This window comes from Fusarium venenatum (genome assembly GCF_020744135.1).
Source record: "Fusarium venenatum strain MPI-CAGE-CH-0201 chromosome Unknown EDB82scaffold_3, whole genome shotgun sequence".
In the NCBI taxonomy this organism is placed as follows: Eukaryota; Fungi; Ascomycota; class Sordariomycetes; order Hypocreales; family Nectriaceae; genus Fusarium; species Fusarium venenatum.
In genome coordinates, this window is record NW_027072131.1 from 5,236,413 (window position 1) to 5,263,825 (window position 27,413).

Genomic DNA, 27,413 nt, shown 5'->3' on the forward strand with positions numbered 1-27,413 from the left:
AAATAAGCTCGGACAGGTATCGACGTCTTCTGATCCTGCCCCAGTATGACTGAGATAGCTTTCATAGCTTTTTAAGCTTCAATCAATCAGTCAGAACTCTGCACTAAAATGTCTTTAACTGCAGAAGATACTCACGACTGTTCAGAACACGCCTCGCATTATGTATACTCAAATCATGACATGGCATCATGATGGTTTGAAGTAGTTTGTGTTTGACTGGCACGACAACCCTCCAGGGAATGACATGCATAACACCTCGAGGCTGGGTCCCTTCGCTCATGCAGCGTTGATATTTGAGAATGAATATAACGGCCTCAATGCATGACTCGTGGGGCCTGTTATTATCTTCTCCGGTTGAATTATTGACGAAGCTGCAGTGAGAATAAAAGTAAGTTGGCCTTTTGGATGATTATCCATGGCATTTTCCGGTTCAGTATGATGGAAAGGCTGTCGGTGATTGAATCCCCCAGAGGCTTTGGACTCTGTCGAATAAGCAAACCATTGGCAACTCCTTGAATCGTGGCCTCAAGACTGGCAATGACAGACGTTGATGGAAGCCCAGACTCGGCATTATCTTGTATTCCTATTGTTGCATCGATCAGTCATCTTCCGAATACGATGATCGGCGTGTATCGCAGCTCGATTCCTTGCTCATACGCAGCAGTCCGGCTTACTGGCGAAGATCTATTACAGAGCATCAAAGCATGTCGTCAAAACTTAGCTGGTAAATGTCGGATATTTACCCAGCAGGATGGCTCGTGATTCATGCCTATGCGCACAACTGCCCTGACGGTGGCACCCATGAGAGACTAGTTCCTAATGCGTGTAACAATGTTAACGTGTTAATCGATGACAAAGTGTAGCATTAGTGTCCCGGCCGTATACTTATTAACATGCAGATAGATTCCAGCAGCTAAGTAGTGTATAGCAAGCGTTGTCGGTAACTCTGCATTTGACGGTTCATAAAGTCGGCTCAGTCTTTTGAATGGATACGGACATGCTCAGCAGCTGAGCCAGTTGACGACAGGCAATTTTTCTCAGTAGAATGATGTTTGGTATTGGTGGTAGATGCATGAGCCAACCATCAAAGGGCTTAGGCATTTTGCCATGACCTCCAAGGCGCCATCAGTACAGATAACCGGCAATACTTAAACATATTGAAAATCCATGTGCAGACTCTCGTAGTATGCAGTCAAGATACATCGTAATCTGGATTTGTCCACCCAAAATGCTGCCTTGAAGTCTTGCAGGATTTTTGAGAAGCATCAACTTTATATCTGATAATGCAAGTAAAAGATAAGGTAATTTAAATGATTCGACTTTAGTCTCAACTTGTTAACAAAGAGAGATGAAGGACGGAGGATAATGTGGAGCCAAATAGGGACCAGCAGCGGACAGCCATAGTGTAAGTTTATTGGCCAATTGCACTTCTCGACGAACATGTTGGAGGATACATGGCAAGCATTCGGTAATAAAAGATTTTATCTGTTCTTTCCGAACCTCACCAACGTAGACATGTTTATCTTTGGAGCGATAGCGCTGGGGTTTGTTTAAATAAGATCCTCTATTTGCTACCAAGCCCTCAACTCCGACCATTAACACTGATCTGCTTCTATCATATCGACCCTTGATTGCTAATTTCCCTCTATACCAGCATACTTCCTGAGGCCTTCTTGCACTCCTACCTTGTATCCATTTAATCTGAGGCTGTCCCCAAGAACATGACCATTACATCAACTGAAATTCCCGCCATCACACATGACTTCCATGCGGCCAAGAACATTGATCGGCGTGGCACTGCCCTTTCACTTACCAACTATGCCTTTCTGTCAGTGTTTCGCAAAATATATACCTTCTTGGATATCAAAACCACCTTTGTTACTTCTGTCGCGTTCGTTGGAATCAATTCGGCTCTTCGTGGTACTGGTCTGAACTCAATCGCTCTCATTATCGTAGAGCCATCGCAGGTTTTGGTGTTGTAAGCAATCTGCTCTCGTTAGATGTTTTTGCCGAGCATCAAAAACCAAGCTTTTACTCACATTATCATAACTCATCATTCATGCGCTGTGGGGTATTGTTGACGCTCGATTTGTTCCTGGGCCGCGAGACCTGCAACGGCCTGCGCAACAGCTTCCAAAGGTGTTCCGGCCGCGGAATTGCTAGGCACTGGTTCAGGAGGAGCAGAAGCAATTGGAGCAGGTGCTGGGGCTGGAGCCGAAGCGGGGGTGGGAGCAGGTGCTGACGGTTGTTGTGCAGGCTGAGCAATATCGACGTTGTGAGGTGGAGGTGGGTATTCGCCTGTCACATCGAACAACCGCGACTGCAAGTGAACGATATACTCTCTCAGTGCATGGTTATCTGTTTGGAGTGCTTTGAAAGATTGCTCCATGTCCATGTATTCGCGTACCTGCTGCTCGAGTTTCTTGATGTAGCCCTCTTTGCGCTGTCTGAATGCTCTCTATTGATGGATTGTTGGTCAAACAGCTCGACAAGCAGCAAAATGATCTTGTTAAGCAACAAGCCAGTATTTACAACTTACCTGAGCAGCCCTGTTTTGCGCCGCACGTTTTGACTGAGATAGTTCACGCTTGGTCTTACTGCGACCGTCACCATGATCGTCCGGCGACATGTGAGGCATGGGTACAGAAGCAATTGGAGCCGTGGATGGACCAGCAGCGGCGCCTGGGCTATGCCCGGATGGAGGAACGATTGGCATCATGGTTGCGGTGGGTGCGTTGTTGGCTCGGGCGCGAAGGTCAGGGTGTATATGAGCTTCAACCTCGCCTTTGGCGGCTATAGCTCGGGGTTGATCTTGAGGGTTGGACGAGTGATCGAATCCATTCGACGGCCGCGCAGGAGCCGGCTGAAGAGGTTGATGCCGAGTATCACGGGGAGCAGGAGAAGTCGGCGAGGATGAGCCTGTCGCGTCGTGACTCTTGAGGAGCTCGAGCTGTGCGCGCAAATGCTGCTCTGTTTAGAGGGGTCGGTTTTAGCCAATGCGCTCAGGTTACGACAACGGTAATTGAAGTAGACGCGAAGCCGAAAGAGCCGGAAACGGGTATTGTGTTCAAGTGACGAGAAGGAGCTCTAAGTGTATTGTATATCGGGTTGCGCGAAAACGCGACAAGGATGCTATTCAGATGGTTGAGAGATACAAGAGAGCGCTATGAGTGTCGCAATAGACCAAGGCCAATGAGAGGCGCAGTGCAGTGTAGATAATAGCAGTTCTAGTTTCAGAACAAGACACACTCAAATAGAGAAACAGATAAAACGCAGTAAGAAAGGAAAGAGAGAGAGTAAAAGAGCTGTCTTTACTAACCTTGATTATTGGCGCCGCTTGCTGAGGAGTTCTGCATGCTTGAGCTCTGGGGGAGGAGAGTCTGACTCAGCATCCAAGTAGTGGTGACCCAGGACGATGATTATTACTGCGACGAGGGGGGGACCTGACGCTGACTGACAGAGGCGAGTGAGGAGAGAGGCTGGTGGAAGAGAAACGGATTATGTAACCTGGATCCGTGGACCTTTTGAATGAGCGTGTGAGTGGTGACCTAAGTCGGAAAATGGCGTGGCTGGGCCGGGGACGCTTCTGCTCTCCGCTTTGCTTGACAGACTAGGCTAACCTGAGTTTAGATAGGTTTAGGTGGTTTGGTATGGTTATCGCTCGCTTGCCGCTTGCTCGCTTCTGCAATTCGATGGCGGACAGGTGTTTTTACTGTACACGTACGGAACTCGAGGCCGTGTCTGGTTCTGGCAGTATCGAATAAAACAAGCCTGAAGTGCTGACGACGACTGGCGCGGGAAGCCCAAAGCACGCGCGAACCTCTCTGTTGGGGATTGATGTTAAGTAAACTGTCTCAACCGTTATGCAATCTTGGTGAAGCCTCAATTTGAGTAACAAAGACGCGTCAACTGCGGACAATGTTGTTTTGGTGAGAATCGTTCAAATTTCAGGCAGTCTTGTCATCAAAAATGAAAACCTAGTCCCTTCTTTCTATCTCTCTTCTTGTTTCCGACACCGGCCGTTTTGATAGTTGACGCGATGGGAATAAACGATGGGTTCGAGTTAGAAGATTGGATGGATTTGCTGACTGATGCTGGAAGGGAACGTTGTTGCAGTAGGGAAAATATTTGTCAGCGAGCAACAGACAAGAAGCAGGGAGCTAGGACCACCTAACCTCGGCCCTGCACCTTGCTCATGTGCAGAGCCCCACCCACTTCTCAAGACCAATGTCCATAGATGCATACATTGAGGTTTCGGGTGTTTCTAGCATTCAATACTATGTATGCGAAAAGACTTCAATACGTCCTTAAATCTCGTAACAAAAAACATGCATGGCGGTAATTAAATTGGCCATATTGTAGGAGCTAAAGTCTCAAGTCCCAGCTTCTGATTGGTTAGAAGTGTTCATATCAACGTATTAGCATCTATTTAGTACTGCCATTTACTTTATTAAAGATTACACAATTGGTTAGTTACATCCCATCAATGGCGTCTGTTTACTTCCACTGGTGGTTTCCCCCCCCCCTTTTCAGAATAAGAATTCAGCTGACTTGTTTTGTCAAGATCACCGAGTCTCCAAGCTTTTATCTAGAATGCCTGTGCTGTAATATGGCACTATCTTTCTCATCACATTCTCTGTCCACATGAGATACCTTCAATTACACACAGACGGTTCCGCGTTACTAAGAAAACGGGTTCTCTAACTTCCGAGCTTCCCGGCCCCCAATAATGTCCATGAGATGCAAGCTGTAATGGTGTAAGTACCAAGACGATGCGATACGGCTTGATAAAAAATAAAATAAAAAGAGCAAGCAATACATGCCAAACCGAGTTGCAAGCAGAACCTGTGTGACTTGTGTGTGCTAAGCAATTTATTCGATATAGGCATTATTATATCCAGTCAGGGTGTGCAGTAGTTCTCTTGTATCTACCTACAGGTAACCATTACTATGTACATCAAGTGCTTATTCTCCAACTTGTCTTTTTTGCTCACCCAATCCCTTACCCTGTCTTAATTCGAAGAACTGGTACTTCTTACGAGATGGCAGTGAAGTGCTAAAAAAAACATACAACCCACTTGTCAGGCTTATCTTTACGACCCAGTTACAACCGACCATGAGCGATACCTAGAGTCACAGCAGAAATTAACAGGACACTATGGTGGGGAGACTAATAAGACCCTAAGTCCTCGAACTTCTTTATTTTGCCCAAGAACTATTAATTAGAATACAACGATATTCTGTATCTCATGTGAACGAAACCAACAGGGGGGAGGGGATGTTAGTGGGTACACATCAACCCACCAATAAAGTGTATGCGTAAAGTACTCTCAATCTTGCTGGTCTCTCCATTTTCGCCTCTCATAGCCCAATCCTTTCAGCCGCATCAACCAACCCACAGGTACCTATCATTGGCAACTTCAACTCGTTTCTTCTTACAATGCGCCCTTTCCAATCCTCAGCTCGTCTTCCATCACTGTTCCGTTTTACGTCATCAATGGCCCAGCCACGATTTTCTGCTGGTACTGATACCGCGAGTGCAACACCGGCGCTGAATGCACTACTCACCTCTGAGGGTGGGCGATGGACATTGGCCAAGGACGGTACTGCCTTAGAGAGGCAGTTCAAGTTCAAGACTTTTGCAAAAACATGGGTGAGTCTAATGAACTATCAACAATCCCATCCATATGTCCTGTAGGGGTAATGTAGTAGTGAAGATGTGGACAAAAAGCACGAGCTCCTAGCTAACTCATCGTAGGATTTTATGACAGGAGTTTCCCTTCAATGTAAAATCAAGAATCACCATCCTGAATGGTCTAACGTAAGTGTGTTTCTGTACTCCAGCCGTTACAGTTAACTCACCACATGAATCAAGGTGTACAACACCACTTTCATCCGCTGGACAACGCATAACCCAGCTGGTCTCTCAGACAAAGACATTACAATGGCTACGCAATGCGACGCTCTTGCAGCACAAATAGGCGAGCTACCTCCGGAGCCGAAAACTTTATCCACGGCCGAGATGGGGGACCAAAGCTGTGCGATTCGTGGCTTAGCGGACCAGGCTGCTGGAGTAGCGGGAGACTGCTGTACGCCCAAGAGCAAATGATAATACTACGTCCGAAGCCAGTATCTCATACTGTGGAACAGCTTCGCTGAAGACGAAGACAATACCACGCCGCTGTGAAGAGTAATGAGCTAGTCGATCAACTCTACTTATATTCATGACAAGAATTTCAAGGTCCAACACGGGCTACTGGATAGCAGAAAAGTTGGCCTCCCAAGACTTGGGGTATAAAAATAAGTAGTCCAACATAAACTGACCTGCTAATTTCGTCTCTTACGTTTCCAACAGTCAAATTTTCTGTTTCCCTGAGGACGAGCTATCACTTCTCATAGTAGGTGCCATAATAGCTTTCTATTTATGGTAGCATTTAGACAACGAACGATGTTGATTATTAAATATGTCTAAAAGCCTCTCCTGGGCAATGTTTTGTATATACAAGCGTAAAAAGTCGTTCTTAGTTAACATCCCCAAACGCCATGCGAATGCTGAAGTCGCGAGTGCAGCGATACAGACGATTATGTCCGCTGAACGACCGTCTAAGTCTCCATCATGATCAACAGTCTTCTCTTTTGTTTATGGTCGTGAAATCCTGGGCTACAGACTCGATTCACCGCAATCGATCACTTGTCGTCGTGCCAGATCTTCTTCGTGGCAGTCTATTGCTGCTTCTGAGCCTTGATAGCAGCGAGCTTCTTCTCGCGGCGGCGCTTGTGAGCGTCAGCACCGGCCTCGGTGTCCAGGCAGTAGTCCCACCAGGTGAAGCTGGAGGCGTAGTTGCCGATGAACTTCTCGTGGTGAAGATCGTGGTGATGGGCACCAGCCCAGATGGGGAGGATGTGGCGCAGACTCCAAGGGAAGTCGTAGCCGCTGTGAGAATCGATAGCCTGGAAAAGACGGAGGACAATCCAGGTGTACATGGTGAAGAGGTGGAGCTCGCCAGTGATAGCGAGGATGACAATAGGGCATCCAACGACACCAATTCCGAGGAGAGCAGTTTCGATGGGTGAAGCATACTCAGCGGCGAGACCGAAAGGAGCGGAGTAGGTGTGGTGCATCTTGTGGATGGCCTTGTAGAGGGGACCATAATGCAGGGCACGGTGGAACCAGTAGTGCCAAGCATCCTCCATCACGAAGCAGATGGCGATTTGAAGAGCCATCTTCCACACGGGAGGGAAAGGTACACCGTAGTCCATGCCGAAGTAGGTAGCAATGGGGTGGAAGAACCAGATTTGAGGGAGTTCGGCAGTGAAGTGGCTGATGAGGACAATGGCGGCGCAGTCCCATTGTTCCTTGAGGGTGGGAACTTTTTGCTTCTGGATTCGGAATTGCTGGAAGTAGGGGATGTAGTCCATCAACATGAAGGGAACGCAGCGGCCGAAGTAGACAAACTCGTGGAGGACAAAACTCATGATACCGGTGGCGAGAGTGTCGTTCTGCATCCAAAGGTACCAAGCCTGGATTGAGTGTTAGTATGGTTATTTGTCGTGTTCGCGATGTAGGGATCAAACGTACGGCCCAGAGTTTCTCGACCATGTTGAGCTGGACATTGTACTTGGAAACCTCCTCAAGGACGACAAAGTAGTCCTTGGTTTGGTTGAAGGACGCGAAGGAGGTCGCGTTTCTGTACAAAATGGGGGTTAGAAAAGTGTTGCTTAGGCATTGGCGCAATTTGCGTCTCGATATGAGGTATACTCACAGCGCATCCATGGTGAAAGTGGTATACTTATGACAAAAGTAGGGTTGGGAAGGAATCTCAGGTAAAGAAGAAAGACACCAACTAGCACCAGGTCAAGTCCAAGAGTCGTCGAGGAAGGCGGCTCTACTTATAAAAGGGAAGGGTCGACAATGGCGAGGGCGGTGGTGAAAAGGAGACAAGACGGTGGCAGTTGGGGAGGTTTTATCATTTCCTCTATTGCCCGGCCCAAGTATCTCATAGGGGGCCCCCATCGAAAATGGTGGGCAGCGAGCGGGCCTTGTCTTAGTTTTTGCTTGGCTACACGCTGGGCGTCCGTTCACTAACTTGACTTTGGAGTGCAAAGCTCGGAAAACAAAAGCAAACACACGCAGCTCTTGCGCCGTTTCGCATTGTGTCGGTACGTATCACTGCCAAAATTGCACCTTAGATTCGCCATCACACACCCTGCGTCTAAACGAATCAGGGACCTAAATCTCCAAACCCTGTGTCAGTCAGCCAACCATATCAGAGGACCCCTGAGCTTTCTTTGGCCCGTGCACTCGGCAGCCTCGATAGCAGATGGAATTTGGAAATGGTTCCAGAATGAGGCCACAACCAGATTATCTTCCCGGCTTCCGAGCCCAGTCAACCAGTCAAAACAAAGACATATTGATTAAAGGTCGTCACCGCTATAAAGAAATCGTATGTGTATCTTCAACATTAAATACACGGAGATGTCACGGGAATTTCAAGGAATACAATCAGATCATCTGCAAGTCCCTGTAGTAGTTTGTTGTTCACCTTTCTCCCTTTCATACCTACTGGACAAGGGTCCGTCTAACTCACTGTCCACAACTTTGTATATACCATTGAGGGCGGTGAAGATCTTAATCAGGCATGATGCACTTGCCACTATAGAGGCTGATTGGTGCATTCGTAGTCATTTCACTAATGTTAAACTGATACGGAAGTGTCATCGGGAACTCGAACTGAAAAATATACACAGCGAGTGTGTGTTCCTGTCTCGGCTTCTGCATCATCCTTGCAATGGGCCTGTCGATTCTCCGTACATTCATTGAAAACAGGTAATTCTTACATTCAATGCGCCCTATATAGATTAAGTGGCAGTACAGTACATTGGCACAGGGGTCTCAGTTTAAGATCTTGTTCAGAAGGTCCCTGAAGGCTTCGACAAGAACTTCGGACAAAGTGGTGTGTTATTGGTAAGGTTGTGAGGCGATAAAAAACCGTTAAATAGATATCCACTGGTTGAATGCCGATCCAGTCGAGGGGCAAAGTATCCGATTATCAATTCCGATCTACTGGGTCGCACGACACCACCACCCCTTAACTCCAGATTTGGGGCCTTGTTCCGCGCGGCGCGGTAGTCTCTGTCTCTGTCTCGTTTTCGGCTCCAGCTGGGAATAGAACATTTTCCCACCTTTCCCGCCCACTCCTGTTCTTTCACAAATCTCATGCGATCACCGGAGGTTTAATTGAATGTGGTGTTTTTCAATTAAAGCCCTTGTATCTAATCGACCCAGATAGTACGATTCAAGGCTGGCGGGCTTGTTGCTCAAAAAGTACTTTGATGATACTGGATTAGGATTAGTTCATGGCCGTCCCCGAATACCATGACGCTTGTATGCGATCCCGAATACGACACTTCTCAGCAACTCCGTCTGAAACTGTAATGGGTTGTAACGGAGAGGTCTCAAAGTAGTGGTGTAGGTTAACTTGCAGCCAATATGCATAGCAGGTTTCAAGTAGGTTTGATTTGAATATTCCAATCACATATTAGAAGTCGAGATGTTTACTTGATGCAACTCTTCTTATACCACAATGATGCTATACCTGCAATGATAGCAAACCCACCATCAGCCATACTGATTAATGGTTCACAGCTCGCGTCCAGATAAAGGCTTGCCCAAGATGTGCAGTATACACGCAGCTGACCACCTTAGAGACATAGTGGTGGCATTTCATACAGATTTATTCATTTTTCATGCAATGCTATACAAATATGGCACTCGCAAGCAATTCCATTGTTGTTTGAGAAGAATTATATTACACGTGATTGGACAGCGACTGAAGAGCGACGATGCTGGGCAGCTCGATCCGAATACGAATAAGATAGAACGGACAACTAAAGCAATTCAAACCATCCACACCTTCCTCCCCTTCCTCGTGAACACCACGTCATGTCGCAAAGTCATTGTGCATTGCATTGCAATGTTCCTTCCCGTAGTGCGTAGTGCAATTGATCGGTGTAACGAACATGATAGGAGGCAGCCTTGCTGCAATTCGATCCAGCTTCTCTCTTTTGACAGCCAACGCTTTTGCTTGATTTTAATGGACCTGGCTTGATGTGTGGTATCATGCTATAGCCTGTTTCCCCACATTTGGTTCATCTCCCGCATCGCATTCGTGTTATGTTGAGCTTGCACTCACACTCTCACCCTCGCTATCCGCACGCGACCTGACGCCCAGTTCAACGGCTGCGCAGCCTCCGAGCCCCCCGTCCGTATCCCCCGCGACTCGGCGCTCACCTCCCGGCCGCAAATCGCCGCAATCACTACCGCAATCCGCTACTCATCCGGGGTTGTGTGCCGAGCTCTCCACCAACTTTCTGGAGCTCCCGCTCACGTCTCATTTCTTGCCATCCCCGGCACAGGGTTGTTGTCTTACCAGGCTGTGCTCTTGCTGACTGATGTGGTGTTCTCGCCCTTGGCTTCATAGCTATCAGATCTAAGCAAGCTCATCATTTAGTCTTACCATGACGCTTGTCTCTGAGTTCGTCTGCCTACCCTTGACTTCCACTTCATCATCTTGTCATCAAACACTCACATTCTTTGCCCTCATCTATCTGATTGAACCCTAACAAGCCACTGACCGTGCCCATAGTCAAGTACGGCGGCTTGACGCCTACCTTGATCGTCTACCAGTTCTATCTGAGGTGACATCTGAGGATGAACACTCAGAGACCGGAGAACATGGGTTTGCTGCGACTAATGCTTTGTCAACTCCGCGACTTGATCACTTGCTTCGTACCATCCAGTCTCTGAGTACTACTTCATCTTCGCAACCTCTTCTGCCAGCTTGGCGTATTAGAGACCTTCTTATCTCATCTGACATCCCTGCCCTTGCAAGCCTTTCAGTAAACGAAACTCAATCTGATGGCGCCAAGAGTCCTTATGAGAATGAGCTGGAATGGCTTCTCGTGAGCAAAGCCACCATTCAACTCCATGGTGTTGTTCTTAACACGCTTTTGGATCAAATCGTCCCCCTCAATGATGATGTTTGGTATTGGGATGAGGTACTGGGCTCTTATTCTTACAGCAGTCTCTATGCTGTCCAGACTTCCCCTTTGAGGGTCTGGGCTTGGTCCCAGGAAGTCTGCACTGCTACCAAATTACGCATCCAGGCAGGCTCCCTTCACCATGCTCCAGGCGAACTCGTCGACTCTACAACTTCAAGTCTATCACAGCAATGGTCTCAGTTTTACGGCATCGTGCAAGACAGTGTCCGGGAACGATCAATTGCCAACATTCAACGCAGGGTCTTGTCACCTGTCGCTCTGTCTCGTTCTGAGGCTCGACGCAAGCAGGCACAGCTTAAGAAACTGCGCGAGATCACGGCAAGTGGTCTTGGTGTATTGATGGATGAGGGTCTCCAATTTGGTCTTGACGACGATAAGGCTGATCTTCAGGACCACCACGACCTTAAGGGTGTTGTCGAACGTAGTGTTGCGCTCATCGATATGGTTCTGAAAGAAGTGTCCACTCTCGACGTTAATATCAGCGATTTTGAGGACAAGGTTTTTGCCGGAGTTGAAGAAGATCCTGAGCTTTCTGTTCACATTGAAGGCAGTAGTACTGCCGATCGACCAGCGATTTTAGCTTGGCGACTACTCAGCATTATCGACAAGTCTCTCCCCGAACATTTGACTGCCATGCGTGCCCTGGCAAAGGAAAACGGTCGGCCTGGCGCCTTTGTTCGCTATTGGCTTCCTGCGACTATTGGTCTTCTATCCTCGACAACGGTCCTGCGCATCTTGGTCAACCGAAAGGCTGATATTGTTGAATGGTTTATTGGATTCGGTGAGACTATCCGCGACTTCTGGTTTAATTGGGTTATCGAACCGACCTCTAAGATCATCTCGACCATTCGACATGACAAGACCAGCGAGATTGCAATTATGAGCAGGGACAGCCTCAAGGCCGATCGTGAGAGCCTTGAGCGTATGGTAGTTGACTTTGCCCTTGATAAGCCACACTTCGCTACGGAAACTGGAAGCATCCTGACCGATACTCAAGTCGACGATATCCGTCACAAGGTAGCAGAAGGCGACGTTACCCCTGTACTGCGAGCATTCGAGAAGGATCTGCGACGCCCTTTCGTGGGTACGATCCGTGGAGATCTCGTGCGATCCCTCCTTATCCAGGTCCAAAAGACAAAGGTCGACCTTGAGGTCGCTATGACTGGCATTGATTCGCTCCTCAAGAGTCAGGAGCTTGTTTTCGGCTTCGTTGGTCTTACTCCAGGTGTACTTGTTTCATATAGCATGTTTCAATACCTCCGTGGTGTCTTTGGGGGCCGATCTGGGCAGCGTCAAACTCGCAAGGCTGGCCAAGCCATCCGCGTTCTTCGCAACGTCGACCGCATTTTATCCGAGGCCCGACCTACAGAGACCAACCTTCTCTCTTATAAGGATCACGGTCTCTTGCTCGCCGAAGTCCACATCTTAAGAAACCTGGTCGATAAGCTCATGCCTCGGGAGATTGGAAGGGAGTTTCTTGAGGACTTGGACGACCTGTCTAACATGAAGGGGATTCAGCTGCAGACCAGGTCATTGGAGCGTATTCGATGGGCTTATGCAAGATGGCTCCATTAAGCAGTTGGTACATGGTTACTTGTTATGAGTTTCACAATATTCTATATATACTGGCTTTTTCTGGGCAGGTAGAAACAGTTTTATTGTACTCTCTACATTAGATGGCTGGATTGCATAAACGGCTGATGAGTAGAAATACAACTCTTTGATTCGACTTAGAGCTTTAACAGTCTCGGCAACGCCATGCCTGCATATATCAGGCCCTACCTGTAGTGGGTAACAGAAAAGCTGACCTCTTAGCTTGAGAGGATAGAAATAAATAACATGAGAAGTTAGATGTAAGTAGCATACCTAAGTCAACCACTAGTTTCGTCTCTTATGTTCTTGGCAAACAACTTTCCTGATACCGCAACGCTGCATTCCCTAACGCCTTTCCCGCGGTTTGTAATTTATCGTTATATACGCTACCACAAACTCCCTGACCTACGCGCCCGAAATCAATAGATATTAATTGGCTAGCCCAATAGCTTGGAAATATCTGCTGCGCGAGTATTCTCGCGCTTTTTGTTCCTCGAGTTCTTCTCCTGGAACGCCTTGGTCACCAACTCTCGCTTCTCGCTCTGTACATCAAGCACCCGCTCCTCTACTGAGCCCTCCATAACGAGGCGGAAGACAGTCGTCTCACGGGTCTGTCCGAGACGGTGGACGCGGTCGATGGCTTGATCTTCGATGGCTGGCGCCCACCCTGTAGACATTGCGTTAGCTAATAGGGATCTATCTAAGAATGTATAAGATTGAGGGAACTTACAGCTATCGGAAAGAATGACGGTGTTGGCGGCTACGAGGTTAAGACCAACGCTGCAAACTGCGAGACTGGCAAGCATGACTCGTGTCTTGGGGTCGCTGTCGAGAGCTTCTATAGCCTTGTCGCGCTTATCCGCCTTCATGCTACCGTCGATACGTGTATATCCCATTCCCTCGGCTTTGAGCTGCGCCTCAACAATATTGAGGAAAGATGTCCACTGAGAGAAGACAACGACCTTGGAGCCCTCCTTTCGCATGGTAGCCTTGAGGATTTGCATCATCGCCTCCGTCTTGGAGCTCTGTGACTCAGCATCGAAATTGTCCTCATCGCCTGCGTCTTCAGGTGCTGGCTCAAGAAGGCTGGTCTCGTCAAGCTTATTACGACACATCGGACATTTGTGCTGGATTTGAATAGCACGAATGACACAACCCCGGCAGAATACATGTTTGCAGGTAGTAATGACAGGGTCATTTAGGTTATCGTAGCAGATAGCACATTCCTCCTGGCTTTCGATGTACAGGCGCAGGGCTTCCTGGAGGAGGCCGCGGTTCTTGTAGTTAAGCGGAACCACTTCGTGTTCTTCAAGTAGCTTAAGAATATCGCTGACGCGCTCCTTACAAAGTGTCCAATGATTGCAGATTTGTCGAAGGCGAAGCAAGCGCTCCAGTACGTTTTGGAAGCGTCCTTTTTGGCCCAATTGGGAACCTGCCTGCCACTGTTCGAGCTCACCTCTGGCTTCATCTAACAACGCATCGTACTTGCGTTTCTCATCCTTTCGGAACTGAATTCTATGGACATACTCCTTTTTAGCTGGAAGCTTGAGGTCCACAAATTTCATATCCTTTTTGCGACGGAGACAAAGGTCATGCATAAGGGCCTGGAGAAGTTTTTCGCCAGTCTTATCTCCAACAGCAAGTCTACGGGTAACTTGAGCGTTAAAAATTTCGGACTGTTCGATGCCTCCAGTGATGTGAAGGAACTTGATGAGAGAGTGCAGATCTTTGACCGAGTTGACAATCGGTGTTCCTGTTAAAACCCAGCGAGACTCTGCGTTAATCTCACAGGCAGCTTGAGCTACCTTTGTACTGGAGTTTCGTATAATGTGACCCTCATCGAGAACCACTCGACACCACTTGATGTCTTGCGAGGTCAAGGCTCTCTTCACGCCTTGGTCACGCTCTCTGGCAAGCTTTCCATAGCTGGTGATCACAACGTCGTAACCCTGAAGCTGTTTCGCAGTTGCCTTTTCGCTACCATGATACGTGATTATGCTGGGCTGCTTGTCCCCGCGGACATGTCGCTTGATCTGTTGGCTCCAATTACTCATGACACTGACAGGTGCAACAATGAGGGTAGGGCCCTTGCTGCTAGTTAGGATCAAGCTGATGATCTGGAGGGTTTTGCCCAAACCCATGTCGTCGGCAAGGATACCTCCTGAGAGCAACTTTGGTGCTGTGTTTGTTACAAATCCAGACGCAACGTTGAAGAACTTCTTCTTGGATTGATGCAGCCAGAGCTGTACAGGGTCTCTAGAGCCCTCAGCTGGGAGCTGAGGGTTCTCCCTGGAAGTCATCCAAGCCAATCCCTTTGACAAGTTAGTTAAGTCCGCCATTTAGCGTGGGAAAGCATACCTGTAGCTGGTATGGTAAGAGTTGTGCCTTTAAATCTTCGGGCTGCCCAGCCATTGGCATCTTCTCCAACTCATCCTCACCAATCGCAAGTGACTTGATGGCGTCGTCGCCCTTGCGCATCTCGACAGCCTCACTCTTCTGGAGGACATTATCCATAGTGATCTCTGGTTTCTGGGGAACAGCAAGTTCTGAACCGACCCCATGGGTCGAGCAGCCATTCATCAAGCCCAACGCAGCCTTCTTGCGGGCCTCAGCTTCCTTTCTAGTGTTCTTGAGTTCCGTAGCCTTGACTAGCTTGTCTTTCTTGAGTAGCTCCTCGATCCTGGAACGCTCCTGCGGGTCGCTAGACCCATAGAAGAAGAGCTTAATTGGGCAGTCATAGAAGGCCTTTTCGCCCGTGAGCTGGGCTTCGAGAACGATGTCACCGCGATCCTGAGTTTCTCGTCAGAAAAGTGGCTTTCTAAGTGTGCGTACATGGTAGTTTGTCTGTCTTACCACATATGGGACGATTTTCTCTACAACTTTACGCGGCAGATGGCCGATTTGATCACCAACGACATTGTCCACTCGAATAGCATTTCGGTCGTACTGCAGCAGGTCAGATGGTCAATCGGGCTATTTCGCTGAGACAAGAGGCAATAAGACCACTTGGAGTATTACGAACCGCGTTGTTGGGTTCTCGTCTACAGAGAACAGCTTCTGTGTACCTGTAAGTATTTTGATGGGCAGACGAAAGAAGAGAAAGACATACCTCCAGGTGATGCGTATCCTTGGTAATATCTTACGCCGACAATCTTCCCATCTATACAATGTTAGGTTACCTGTGTCGTGATGTGTGATGTATGTGGCGTACGAAATGTCCCATAGAGTTCCAGGGGAGGGCCTTCGTCGTCCTGAGTCAGGTCAAGATAATCGGGTTCAGCTGTAGATGATGGACCATTTTGTGATGAAGAACCGCATCCATAGACACTAGTTCCACCTTCTCCGGGATGATATTGGCTTTGGTGTTGGTGTTGACCGGATGGACCGTTTAGAGCGGGCCGTTTTTGACGCGTCTCGCTTTCATCGTCACTTGTAAGGTCGATAAACTCATGCGCGCGTTTGGCTGGTTTCAGCATGCTGGCGATATTTCAAGTATTGCGAAATACTGGGGGAAAGAAACGAAAGAAGAACTGGTTTCTCTTTCTTCTCCTGCTTGGTAGGTACCTGGTTTAATTAAAGTGGAGATCTTCTCTTTCCTCTTGCACTGCTTCGAATGCTTCGTACCTGCCCTGCCTTTGAAGGCGCGTCACGGAACTTGCTTCTTTGCCGGTAGCGGATCAATCAAATAACACGACAAACTTAAAACCTCGGCAGTGATTGATGGCATAATAGAGAATGGAATGAAGAATAACTGTTCCATTAATTGCAAGTCCTTCGGGCCATGAACGCAAGCAGCCTGAGAGATATCCCCATAATCTTATGGAGTTTGTTTCGCCCAAGTTGGGTTGCTTGTAAGCTTGTGCTATAAGCCTATAAAAATCAGGTATTGCCTCTCCTATCCACCACGAAAAGCTACTCTTAGCTAGGTATATATAAAGACCAACAATCTATTGTAAACATTTCAATTCTAAACTAGTCAATATCTTCCAGTCTTCATGCCATCCGAGCATAATCTTGATGAATTACCCTGAACCACTAGGCTGGGCAATCTGGTCAACAACCCTGTCCATAAAGTCAAAGGAAACATGCTCAAAATTGAGCAGCGAAATGGCTAGTTTATCTCAATTGAAACCTCCTCTGCTCCTGTAAAGCCATCTGAAATTGATACTCTCCTCACGCAGGGTCGCGGCGCAGCCTATACACGTATCGAGTTATCATCTTACGATCTTTCGGAGAATTATTGCGAAGCATTTTCACTCTTGAAACCCTCAAGGGTGATGATTGGATGGTGGCCGTTGTAACCTTTTCCCTGAGACTGTCGGTGGCTGACGATACGGACCCTGAAAAAGCGACAGGGGAAGTCTTGGCTCGACATGGATCGTGTTAATGACCACTAGCGACTATGCTTTCATCGACGGTGAATATAGCAATGGGCAGGTAAATCATGCCAAGTTTTCTTCAACTTGGGAGATGATATCGCAGCTGTCTCTAAGAGACTGAGCCTCTTAGCAATTGCTGAGGGTTATCGACAATTCAGTGAGAAGAGAGAAAGCAGTAGCAAAGGGATAATATTATCATAGCTACAAGTTTTATATGCCAGTCCAGAGTAAAAAGAAATCCCGTCCGTTTTTCAACACCCCAATCTGTTTGCCAGCTCGTCCAGAGAGTCAGGCACCTTGAGGTATTCCTTTCATCATCATAACATGGCCACCGGCTATGTTCTGCGATTAAATCACCTAGCACGTGAACTTAGAGGTCAAAGCAGAAGGCATGGCCGTCGTCTAGTAAAGTCCAATGCAGATGTCTCCCTTGACTCGGGCAGTCAAGTGGACCTCGGCCTCAAGGTCGAGCTTGATACCGACAAGTAGAGCGGCGGACTTTTGGTTGCCGTTCTCGTCAGTGGCACCCTTGAGAAGTTGACCTGAGAGCTGTGTGAGTAGAATCCAATATGGAATCAAGGAAAAAAAAAACTTACCAGCGGGCTGAGAGAGGCCGGTAGAGGTGGGAAGAGGAACAACGAACTGCTGCTTCTGGCTGCGGCGACCACCTCGAGCCTGACCGTCAGAGTCAGAGTCGGAGGCGTAGGCAGGCTTGGACAGACTATGGGAGTGGAAACGGTTAGTGAATTGTTTGATGGCAGAATGAAGAGTGTGCTTACGCAGTAGTGGAGTTGCGACCAGGAGCAGGGGAAGAGGGAAGGTTGGCAAAGGGAAGGTCAGAGGTAGGAGGGGGAGAAGCGGTGCTAAGTTAATCAGTCTTGAGACTTTCTTTGGGAGTTTGACATTGTAGTCATGGCTGGTGACCGAAGGAGTAAGAGAAGAGGGATGCTTACGAAGTAGGGGCAGACATTGTGTTGGGTTGGGTGGTGTTGGACAAAGATTGTCAAAGATGTTTGTAAGTTGATTGAGGTAGCGGTGATGATGATCGAGGCTGAAGCTTAAGTGGATGATTGTTGAATGGATTGGATGCTGAGTGCTGATGAGATGAAAAGGTATGAAGGTGAAGGAGAGCCCATCTTATATAGAAGATTCGGACCTAGGAAGGGGTGACATTTGCCTATGTCAGCTCAGATCAGAATTACGATATCTGAGTCTGTATCCATACTACACTACACTACACCTTGCAGTATGATCTTCATTGCGAAACATCCCGATGCCGAGAAATGTAGACGAAAGGGGTTTGGCCGACACCGTCTGTACAAGCACTACTGTACGCGGCAGTAGCGAACTCGACGCGATGGCTTCGATGCGTTGTTCAGTCTAGCCCAACTCAGCTACTCATGCTGTCTCACACTGAAGCACTAGGTCCAGGTCGTCTGTATACGGTACCCAGGTAGGTAAAGCTGCGCAGCTGAGGATAAGATCCTGGGGCTACTTCTAATGAACAGTCTAGATTGACGCTCCACGATAACATGCGATGCGTGCAAGGCTACCCATGTTCGAGTCCATATCCGTGTGGGAAATATTGACAGGAATGTAGACGGACAGACGGGGACTAATTCAGCCGCAGTCGCAGGTGCATATCCATACATTCGAGAACAAAAAGAGACTTGGTAGGTCTGAGTGTTCTCTATTAGACCTGGGGCTAGACGTTCAGGGTCGCAAGGGGGTCCTCGTCTGTTACAGGTATTCAGATCCGGTATGAAGAATGGGCTGTCATTCAGAATAAGGCCACACATAAGCAAAGTACAGCACGAGCCACAAAGGGACAATCCACAAGATTCGAGGCTGGTTACAGAAGAGTAGATGTTAAGTAGTAGAAACAACGGAGAGGAGCATCTGCGTGACACGCCCCTGGAGATATCATCCGATGTTGGCTTGTGCTGTAGCGGTACTAGTTACAGATCCTGTCCTGGGGAAACAAGGGTAGCAATGAGTTAGTTAATTGGAGCTGAGAAACAATACAAGGTTTGCGTGTCTATTGTGTCTATCGGTACGGGAACTACCGGCGCAATGTGATATTCCACGAAGAGGTTCTCTAGTTGGGGGCCGGAAAGAAGCCGGTTCAATTGGCGGCCATGACAATGGATTCGCTCATATCATAATGCATTCGACCCAACTGACTACTATTCAATAGCAGAAACAACCTTGCTTGGCCTTAAACGCACTTTAAATGCCCGAAACACGACGTTTGTGGTAAAGATTGTTAATAAATCCCCAGCTCAAAGCAGGGATCTCTCTCCTAACGCTTCGCTTAGAGTGACGTGGAGTCCATAAGGTTGCGTTTTAGGCACGCAAATATACAGGGGTACCTGTGCCTGAGTTATGTTTCACATTATGTGTGGTTGTTCAATCTCGACTCCATATCGACAGGGATCAAGGTCCCTGCCTCCTAACCTTTCTTTTTGATCCCAACTTAAAAGTCTTAACGTAGCACGCATCGGAAAGAATGGCATGATTCTGTCGGGAAACACCGGCAATCCGCTCATGCGCAAGATGTTATGACACGTAATTATCCTGGTCTCTGCAACAATGTTGTAGTCTTGGCTGGTAAGTAGAGCGTAGTACTGAGACTCATTTGCCTCTCCGGCTACTCGAATCTGTTCTATAGATCACTAAGTACTCAATGAACAATACAACTACGCGTGCGATATACTATACCACTTTGTATAATCACTGAATGGGATTACTATACCTATAATATCCTGGAATAACACTACCCTCCTCATGCGTGTCTCGCATTCAACCCATCACCCCCAACCCTGACGGTGCATTATTCCTTGTTTGGTTTCTCTTTTGCCACGGTAAACATCGCCACTTGTCTGGCAACGCTTAATGTCACTCCCTTCACCTTCCTGTCCCAACGTTGATTCAGCATACTCATCTTCGTCCTTCACATCCCAGCCCAACCAAGACTCACACTCAGCCCAAAGTAATCTCCAGAGTCCTTTGAGTCGCTTGTGTAAACAGAAGCTCCTGGAAGAAGTTGAAAAGCTCAAGGAGGCCGTCCAGAAGGACGACAAAGGCGGAGTCATCATGGCGATTCCAATGCTCCTTGCTCTCACTGTTTGCCCTGCCATGCTCGGCACGCAAGAGGCAATTCGTCAGAGTCAGAGCAAGACAAAACGTGAAGAACATCGGGCTCGACGCTGCAACCTGGTCGTATCTTGTGTCAAGCCTTCTATCAGAAGTCGTGATATTAACAACAAGTTGGTTGTCTTGAAAGATTCTAAGGTACGTTACTGCTATTAATCTAAACAGAAACATCACTGACTCGTTTTGGTAGCTTTATATTGCCAATGAACATCCTCTTTACAACCATGATCCCAAGAACAGTATCAGCAAAGGCTACGCATTCTCGGGATACTTCCTACCTTTCCCTGATTCAGACTACGAAGGTCTAGTCACTACCATCAGTGACGACCCTCCTTTCTTGAACTGGATCTACATTGATAAGAACACGTACGAAGTCAAGTACGGAGTGCGTGCGGATACTGAAGGTCACATCACTGGTCCTTTTGACTGCACCAAACAAGATCGCCGCATGACGTGCGAAAATTGGGAGGGCTTCTGCGCCGTAGAAGAACTTCCAGGTATCTGGGCACTCTACTACGATCGCGACGACGATGGTCTGAGATCAAAAGTTGCCATGGGTACTCGAGTACTCGAGGTGGAGCTCACTCGCCGAGAGAAGAAGGAGCCCAAGCCTGTGCCTGATCCAAATGCACCCAAGACGGTGGATGAAAAGATGAAGCAGCACAAGGAGCAGACTGCCAAGGAAGAGGCCGAGAAGGCTGAGTTCATGGCAACTGGTCATCACCCTGGTGCTGAGCCACCCTCGCCCACTCACAACCCTGTGAAGAATTCGAATTTCTTTGATCCAGATTCGAAGGAGGCTAAGAAGAAACGTATCGCCGATGCCCTTAGTCGCCTCAACCTTGATAGCCCTACAAAGAGTGAAGGAGGTTCTGATGAGAGCATCCTGACCAGTCTCAGCCAGGACTTTTCCATCTTTTCATTGGCCAAGAAGATGACTGACACAACAAACAACGATGAAGAGGCCACAGTTGCAAGCTCTGTGTGGGGAGGCGAGAGAGAAAAGGAAAAGGACAAGGGGCATAAGAAGAACGATTCAGCAAGTGAAGCAGGCCCATACAGGAAGCCCACTGTTGAAGAGGGCTGATACGTGGTATTTTGGGGGTCGGAAATGAGCCTTGGGTTCAATGGCGTTTGTTATTTGGTTATCATGATAGCAAAATGGTAAACTATTGTGCTATAGATCTAGTAGGGAACATCTTGGCTACTACGGGAGATTGTACTTTTATGATTGGTAATGAAAACTTGCATCTGCTGTTAACACTTCATTCAATTGGGTTTATTATCGGACTAATGCTAGTAATGATCGACCAGGTGACAGCCGGGGTCTCTATGAGTATGTCGCTGATGAGTTGTCGTGCATCCGGTTTTCTATCCGGCCCCCGAAGTTCTTTTGTAGACAGCCACCCTGAAGACAAGGATCAAGCTCGAAGTAAAGACAAGGTCAGGTAAGGCTGCAAGACCAAGGCAAGCATCCCTTGCGATGCACCTCGAAAATTGTGCAGAATGTGAGCTGTAACAGCTGCTCAATTCGGAGGCTTCAGATCAGACACTCCCGAGCCGAAAGGGACAAAAGGAACTTAGAGGCAAAGAGAATCCGAATATTCTTTGCTTGTTTTAGAATAAGAAACGGAGAAAAAAACACATGAGGATATTCCAAAATCTTTCGATTTTCTCGTCAATCTGTTTCAGACTTAAGCCCCTGTGCGACACTCTTTGTCTCGTAGATCACTCCTCGTGGCTCAGCGACAGCGTAAACATTGAACTGTTTCTCTCATGTAGTAGACCCTTGACCTGGCCCTGGCCATTCTAGATTCTGCTGCTGTTGATGGAGACGGTAGATCATGTAACCCTCCAGAAACCCTGAACAAGGTTACTCGATTGTTAATGGCGACTTCTTGTCCAGACTGACTAGACTTTAAAGAGTGGACGAGGGGAATAATACTAAAAACAAGGACCAGGATCTAGAGAGATATAATTTATGAGCTCAAGGTCCCAGAACTGATCTAGAGCGAGCGGTTATGCGTGACACACGAGAGTGAGACATTCGCTCTGTGACCAGCCCGAGAAAAACCGCGCTCAAAGTCATGAGTCAGTGTATACATGAAGCTCCCATTAACTTAATCCAGCTTCTCAGTCTCGTGAACCCTTGACCTTGCACTACCTTTCTGAACACCGAAATATCCACTCGGCCAGTCCCGCGCCTCCGCATGACTTGCATCCCGCGTGGCCCGCATCGGAGCCGGACGAGATCCTTGGGAATATGCAATATCGGAGATGAACGGGACTGAAATCCAAGACATGGGCATCTAGATCTTCCATTTAACCGCGTCTTCCATGCTAACATGTAAGCGAATCAAGTCTTTTTCAATCGGTGTATATGCAATAATCATCCGATATCAACGTCCAAAGCCCTATTTCGTTTCTATTCTCAACCGATGAGTAGCATGCCGAGGAAAATCGGTATCCAGATCTTGTGGAAAAAGCAAAGCTGAAGTAGCTTTTCATATTCAGCCTCGGCATATAATAAATACGGAATCCACATTTCATTGGCATTTATCCCCGCAGAGTCAACCTTGTCTGCATATCAGACCAATTCCACACCTCAGCCGATCGAAATCCAGCTGATTCAAGTTAAATGGTATTTCTAGGCCAAGTGTTGGATATAGTAAATCGACTGTTTTGTGAGCTTATAGTCGTCTCACGGACCTGGCTTTGTGTTTATTCGATGTAATAAATTAAGTCTGTTGTTACTCTAAATTCGCGTGTTTACTGTCTGTCTCTTGTTGTAACATTGCGAGATTTATAGTACCCTTTTCCCCCATGGAAAGGTGATAGATAGGTTGGAAGGAGAAAGATCGTTAGTCATTTAGTGTCATTCAAGCCCTCTACTATATTCATAGAACTGTGATAACATTGCTTTAACTTCCTACAGATAATTGATTGACTTGTTATTGAAAGATACGCATATGCTTCTACACTGCAACGGGCGTACTAGAAGGAGACTCAGCTTACTGAGTCGCAAGTACTATCTAGTTGACGGCCCTGCCAATATGTACAGGGTAGAGACTTGACCAAGTTATCGCGATTCTGTCTCCGTTGTCAAAACATGGAAAAACACTATATATAGCATTGTGACGATCGGACTGTGGAGTCGTCTGTTAGAATGACGGCTACCCTTCCGGTCATAGGATGATGCCCCACTAGCTGCCTAATACAGTAGACACTGTATTTATCTCCAATAGCCCGGTCACAACCTATAGAAGCTTTTTACAGCAGCAACTTCTTTTTTTTTACAGAGGGTTTTTACAGTGGGCTTTGGTCAAATTTATACTAGCTTCTTCGAGGATTTACACCTAACTGTAATAGATCTGATTGGCTAGATACCCTTACACCGTGACCCGAAGAGCAGCCCAGAATGACAGGTTGGCTAACGTGGCTGGTGAACAATACGTACTCTAGACTAGGTAGGATCTGATCTTTAATGGACCCGAAGATCAGTCTTGTCGTGAAGCGCTAGTTGATCACCGTGCGACGCTCCAAGGAGCTAGCATCGCGTATCTGATGTAGCCTCATGATTAGCTTGTGACCGGGTCGCTGAACGCTAATAGCTCCAAGGGAGAGAGCGCTTGTCAACCGTCACTAGCTCTGATCTTGTCTATAACATTGATGAAAACTTGAATGGTTGATAAAAATAAGTATATAAAATAGTCATGCTATGTCCCTGATGGGACATGCTAAAGAATTGTTTGAGTACCAGCACATGTGTGTGTATATGTATATATCCAAGGAAATGCAATCCAGTCATAAACCCCCAACGCCGTGTTTAATTCCAACAGTCGTTTGTCATCCATAGGCAGTGTTTATGAACATTATAATAGAGTACACCGAGTCGTGGCGTTTAGTTGCTGCGAACGTTAGTAATGATCATTTTAGGCAATTGATCGCAATGTCAAGAGGGAACTTACAGCAGACACAAGGTAAGATCACCATGGATTCTTGCCTTAAGCTGAATCTCAATCTCGAGGTTCAACTCGAGATGCAGACTGAGAGCATCACTCTTTCCGCCACCACCACCCTGCTGTTGCTGTTGCTGTTGCTGCTGCATCTGCTGCTGTTGCTGCTGCTGCATCTGCTGTTGCTGGGTATTGTAGTTGCTCTGGGCCATCTGGCTGTTGTCCTGCTCGTCATCGTAGTCATCGAATCGGGCACGTCGCTTGCGTCGCTCGCCCTTGGACTTCTTGGTCTTTGTCTTGCGCTGAGGCTTCTCCTGATCGACCTGCTCCTCTTCGAGATCGCTTCTCTGCTCGGCCTGGTAAGGGAAGTTAGTGGCTGTGCGATGATCGGTTGGGTTGCGGTAGAGTCGAGGTACATACGGAAGATGACGACATGTTGATTGGCGATAGTGTGTGGTGGGAGTCTGGTGATTGATTGAAAAGGTGGTAGAGGGAAGATGTAAAGAGAAGGATAGAGAAACTCCACCAAATACAATAGAATTGTTAAATATATGTAAACTCACAGATAATTATTTTCCTGCTTTCTCTTGCTCCCCTCAAACAAGAACAGAGGCTGACGCGCAAATCGTCATAAAAACGACTCTGCCAGGTATCGATGGGTCTAGAATCCTGTTTCTCTGTACTGCAGACAGGGATCACAGCATCGATGTGACGTAGTGGGTGTGGCTGGTAACGTAACGATGCTAAAAATGATGGAATAGGAGATTTCGTTTAGAGTTTAGCCCGTTTATCGACTTGGCATAAGTCAATAATAGAGGTTGATAATGTTCCGTCCCATCATTTAATAACATTTTTAGTCTGAGACCCTGTCGAGAGATGATAGTTTAGTACGTACAACGGTCAAGACACCGACCGTTGGAAATTTGGAGGTTCGGCTCGGGTCACGTGGGGGATACATACCTACTGAAACTCACTAACGTTGGCACCAGGAACGACCCCCAAAAGTCTCCATTCTTAGGTTCCATAATTTCATTTATTCCCGATAATTGTGTCTCAAAGTTTATTGGGGGTTGAAGGCGTCAATTCTGATTCGCTCCTGTTGTGAGTCACGGCAAATCTGATCATCAGAATAAACATTCAAGTTATACTCCTGATCAGGCAATTTTCCGAGTCGCTTATTCGAGATGGAGCATTCGATGTTTTATCATCAGCTCAAGCACCTTTCTTTCACTGTCAAGGACGAAGATTCCATCCACGTCCTCTCGCTGTGACTCACGAGGCGCTTGGCATTGCTTGATTGGCTGGCCTTTGAGATGCAAGGAAGATGCGACTTATCTACATAAGTATATTACGACTACTAAAGTAAGTAGTTGACCTATTGCTTGCTGGTAGCAAAAAATACGGGGCAAGACGAAGACCAGAACTTGACAATCATCCACTCATCATAAACTTGACTCCAAAATGACACGAATGACACTGCCCGACCAAGATTGTGTGGTCACTGATCGAGGTGGCATTATCGAAAACACCCATGGCGTACATATCGCAGTGACCGACACAAAAGGAAACATCCTCTATTCAGCTGGAAACCCTTCTCGAATGACTCTCTCTCGATCAGCAGCCAAGCCCACTCAGGCTGTAGCTGTCATTGAGACCGGCGCAGTTGAAAAATTTGGATTCAATGATGCTGATTTGGCCCTTATGTGTGCTTCACACAACAGTGAGGACTTTCATATTGCGCGCGCCAAGACTATGCTCAGCAAGATCAGAGCCGAGGAAAAGGATCTTCAATGTGGCGGTCATTCTGCAGTTTCAGAGGAAGTGAATCGAGCATGGATCAAAGCTGGATTCGAACCGACAGGCATCTGTAACAATTGTTCTGGAAAACATGTCGCTATGATGGCAGGCGCCGAGATATTGGGCGCTGAAGTGCAAAACTACCATCAATCCGATCATCCTATGCAGCTTGAAGTCAAAAGAGTTGTTGAAGAACTGTCACTCGACCCAAAACAAGTTGGATGGGGCGTTGATGGATGCAACCTCCCAGCGCCAGCGTACCCTCTCTACGACATGGCCAACAGTTTTACAATCTTTGCAGAAGCAGCAGACGCTGTCGAAACCCATGTGGCAACAACACAGAGAACTTACAACCTCGCACGCGTTTTCAATGCCATGACACAATATCCTGAACAAGTCGGCGGAACGGGACGTTTCTGCACCGTGCTCATGCAGAGCTACAAGGGGCAACTGTTCGGCAAGGTTGGTGCCGATGCTTGTTACGGAGTCGGTATCCGAGAATCAGCAGATACTCGACGTCTTGGGGCAACAGGCGCAATTGGTATTGCTGCAAAAGTCGAGGATGGAAATCTTGAAATCTTATACGCAGTAGTCGCTGAAGTCCTTGAACAGCTGGGAGTCGGGACGGCGGAGCAGAGGGCGGAGCTCGATGGTTTTCACTATTTGAGGAGGAAAAACACGATGGATGTTGTCACGGGGCTGGTCAGATTTAATTTCAATTTAGTCCCTGATGGGACAGAATAAACTGGCAGATACCTATCTCGGCAGATACCACAGAGTTCCGCGTCCAAAAGAGAATCGAGGTTGGATTCTGGTGTGGAAGAGGATGATGATTGGTGGGGAAATTATTTGCCGAATCAGTACAAGACATGGATCATGTTAGTGCTACTGTTTACCAATGGCTAAACTAGCAATTTGCCTAACAAAGATGGTGCATTGCTACCGAGAAAGAAGACAGCAACTACTTGGAAAGTCCTTTCAAGCAAACATGAAGCCCGAGATACGAAGCATCTCTAACAAGCTTAGCGCATTTAGTCAACATGACCTGCCGCAGAGTCTATGAAAGCAATATCATCAACACACGATGCCTTTTAAATTCAAGATGAAGTCTCTTTCCCATCGTGTACCAACTCCGCACTCCGCCTTCACGACCCCAGATCGACGCAAACCCTAGCTATTAACGCGGGGAATGCTCCAAATTGATCTCATGCTTTACTTAGGCAATGCTACTACGCTAGAGATAGAAGTCATCGATGGTCTATCGTTGGTGGAAATTATCAAGCCGTTGTTGAAGAATGCCATTCTCGACAGCCCTTGTTCGGTTGTTTAATGAATTAGTCTCAGGTCCTAAGATACATACAAAATGTAGGCTGCATGGAGCTTATAAGTGCTGCCCACCGCTCTAACTCGGGGTTGGCGTACTTTACAGGGACTGGATCTAATTTCAATCTTTTCTCATAAGCCGTCATAG

The 27,413-nt window shown here is 47.4% G+C and overlaps 9 protein-coding genes across 9 annotated transcripts; 4 read left to right on the forward strand and 5 right to left on the reverse strand.

The window, feature by feature from the left end:
• Positions 1–1,617: 1,617 nt before the first annotated feature.
• On the reverse strand, positions 1,618–3,356 carry EDB82DRAFT_559145 (uncharacterized protein; the record flags this gene model as incomplete). Its single annotated transcript, XM_025728172.2, has 3 exons — positions 1,618–2,458; positions 2,540–2,970; positions 3,320–3,356. 3 exons carry the CDS (start codon positions 3,354–3,356, stop codon positions 2,054–2,056), a joined length of 873 nt encoding a protein of 290 aa, XP_025582566.1. The 3' UTR covers positions 1,618–2,053.
• A 1,809-nt stretch (positions 3,357–5,165) lies between these two features.
• Positions 5,166–6,287, forward strand: EDB82DRAFT_255849 (pterin 4 alpha carbinolamine dehydratase-domain-containing protein). Its single transcript, XM_025728173.2, has 3 exons — positions 5,166–5,653; positions 5,759–5,821; positions 5,876–6,287. The coding sequence occupies exons 1-3, from the start codon at positions 5,441–5,443 to the stop codon at positions 6,107–6,109; spliced, it is 510 nt and encodes a 169-aa protein (XP_025582567.1). The 5' UTR covers positions 5,166–5,440; the 3' UTR covers positions 6,110–6,287.
• Positions 6,288–6,723: 436 nt separating this feature from the next.
• EDB82DRAFT_547132 (fatty acid hydroxylase superfamily-domain-containing protein) lies at positions 6,724–8,612 on the reverse strand (the record flags this gene model as incomplete). Its single annotated transcript, XM_065609482.1, has 3 exons — positions 6,724–7,521; positions 7,580–7,688; positions 8,599–8,612. The coding sequence occupies 3 exons, from the start codon at positions 8,610–8,612 to the stop codon at positions 6,724–6,726; spliced, it is 921 nt and encodes a 306-aa protein (XP_065464105.1).
• Positions 8,613–10,314: 1,702 nt separating this feature from the next.
• EDB82DRAFT_255920 (ATP synthase regulation protein NCA2-domain-containing protein) lies at positions 10,315–12,864 on the forward strand. Its single transcript, XM_025728175.2, has 2 exons — positions 10,315–10,535; positions 10,647–12,864. The coding sequence occupies exons 1-2, from the start codon at positions 10,519–10,521 to the stop codon at positions 12,634–12,636; spliced, it is 2,007 nt and encodes a 668-aa protein (XP_025582569.1). The 5' UTR covers positions 10,315–10,518; the 3' UTR covers positions 12,637–12,864.
• Positions 12,865–12,930: 66 nt separating this feature from the next.
• On the reverse strand, positions 12,931–16,418 carry EDB82DRAFT_255929 (SNF2 family N-terminal domain-containing protein). Its single transcript, XM_025728176.2, has 7 exons — positions 15,866–16,418; positions 15,764–15,814; positions 15,677–15,711; positions 15,508–15,600; positions 15,013–15,444; positions 13,385–14,966; positions 12,931–13,321 (listed from the first exon to the last, which is right to left on the reverse strand). The coding sequence occupies exons 1-7, from the start codon at positions 16,128–16,130 to the stop codon at positions 13,092–13,094; spliced, it is 2,688 nt and encodes an 895-aa protein (XP_025582570.1). The 5' UTR covers positions 16,131–16,418; the 3' UTR covers positions 12,931–13,091.
• An 842-nt stretch (positions 16,419–17,260) lies between these two features.
• Positions 17,261–18,121, reverse strand: EDB82DRAFT_559153 (uncharacterized protein). Its single transcript, XM_025728178.2, has 4 exons — positions 17,987–18,121; positions 17,813–17,896; positions 17,630–17,754; positions 17,261–17,575 (listed from the first exon to the last, which is right to left on the reverse strand). Exons 1-4 carry the CDS (start codon positions 18,001–18,003, stop codon positions 17,436–17,438), a joined length of 366 nt encoding a protein of 121 aa, XP_025582571.1. The 5' UTR covers positions 18,004–18,121; the 3' UTR covers positions 17,261–17,435.
• A 1,807-nt stretch (positions 18,122–19,928) lies between these two features.
• On the forward strand, positions 19,929–21,438 carry EDB82DRAFT_465027 (uncharacterized protein; the record flags this gene model as incomplete). The annotated part of the gene is made up of 2 exons (XM_025728179.2): positions 19,929–20,327; positions 20,380–21,438. 2 exons carry the CDS (start codon positions 19,929–19,931, stop codon positions 21,274–21,276), a joined length of 1,296 nt encoding a protein of 431 aa, XP_025582572.1. The 3' UTR covers positions 21,277–21,438.
• Positions 21,439–24,153: 2,715 nt separating this feature from the next.
• Positions 24,154–24,580, reverse strand: EDB82DRAFT_527533 (uncharacterized protein; the record flags this gene model as incomplete). Its single annotated transcript, XM_025728180.2, has 2 exons — positions 24,154–24,501; positions 24,566–24,580. The coding sequence occupies 2 exons, from the start codon at positions 24,578–24,580 to the stop codon at positions 24,154–24,156; spliced, it is 363 nt and encodes a 120-aa protein (XP_025582573.2).
• Positions 24,581–25,606: 1,026 nt separating this feature from the next.
• On the forward strand, positions 25,607–26,686 carry EDB82DRAFT_547136 (L-asparaginase II; the record flags this gene model as incomplete). The annotated part of the gene is made up of 1 exon (XM_025728181.1): positions 25,607–26,686. The coding sequence occupies one exon, from the start codon at positions 25,607–25,609 to the stop codon at positions 26,684–26,686; it is 1,080 nt and encodes a 359-aa protein (XP_025582574.1).
• Positions 26,687–27,413: the final 727 nt, after the last annotated feature.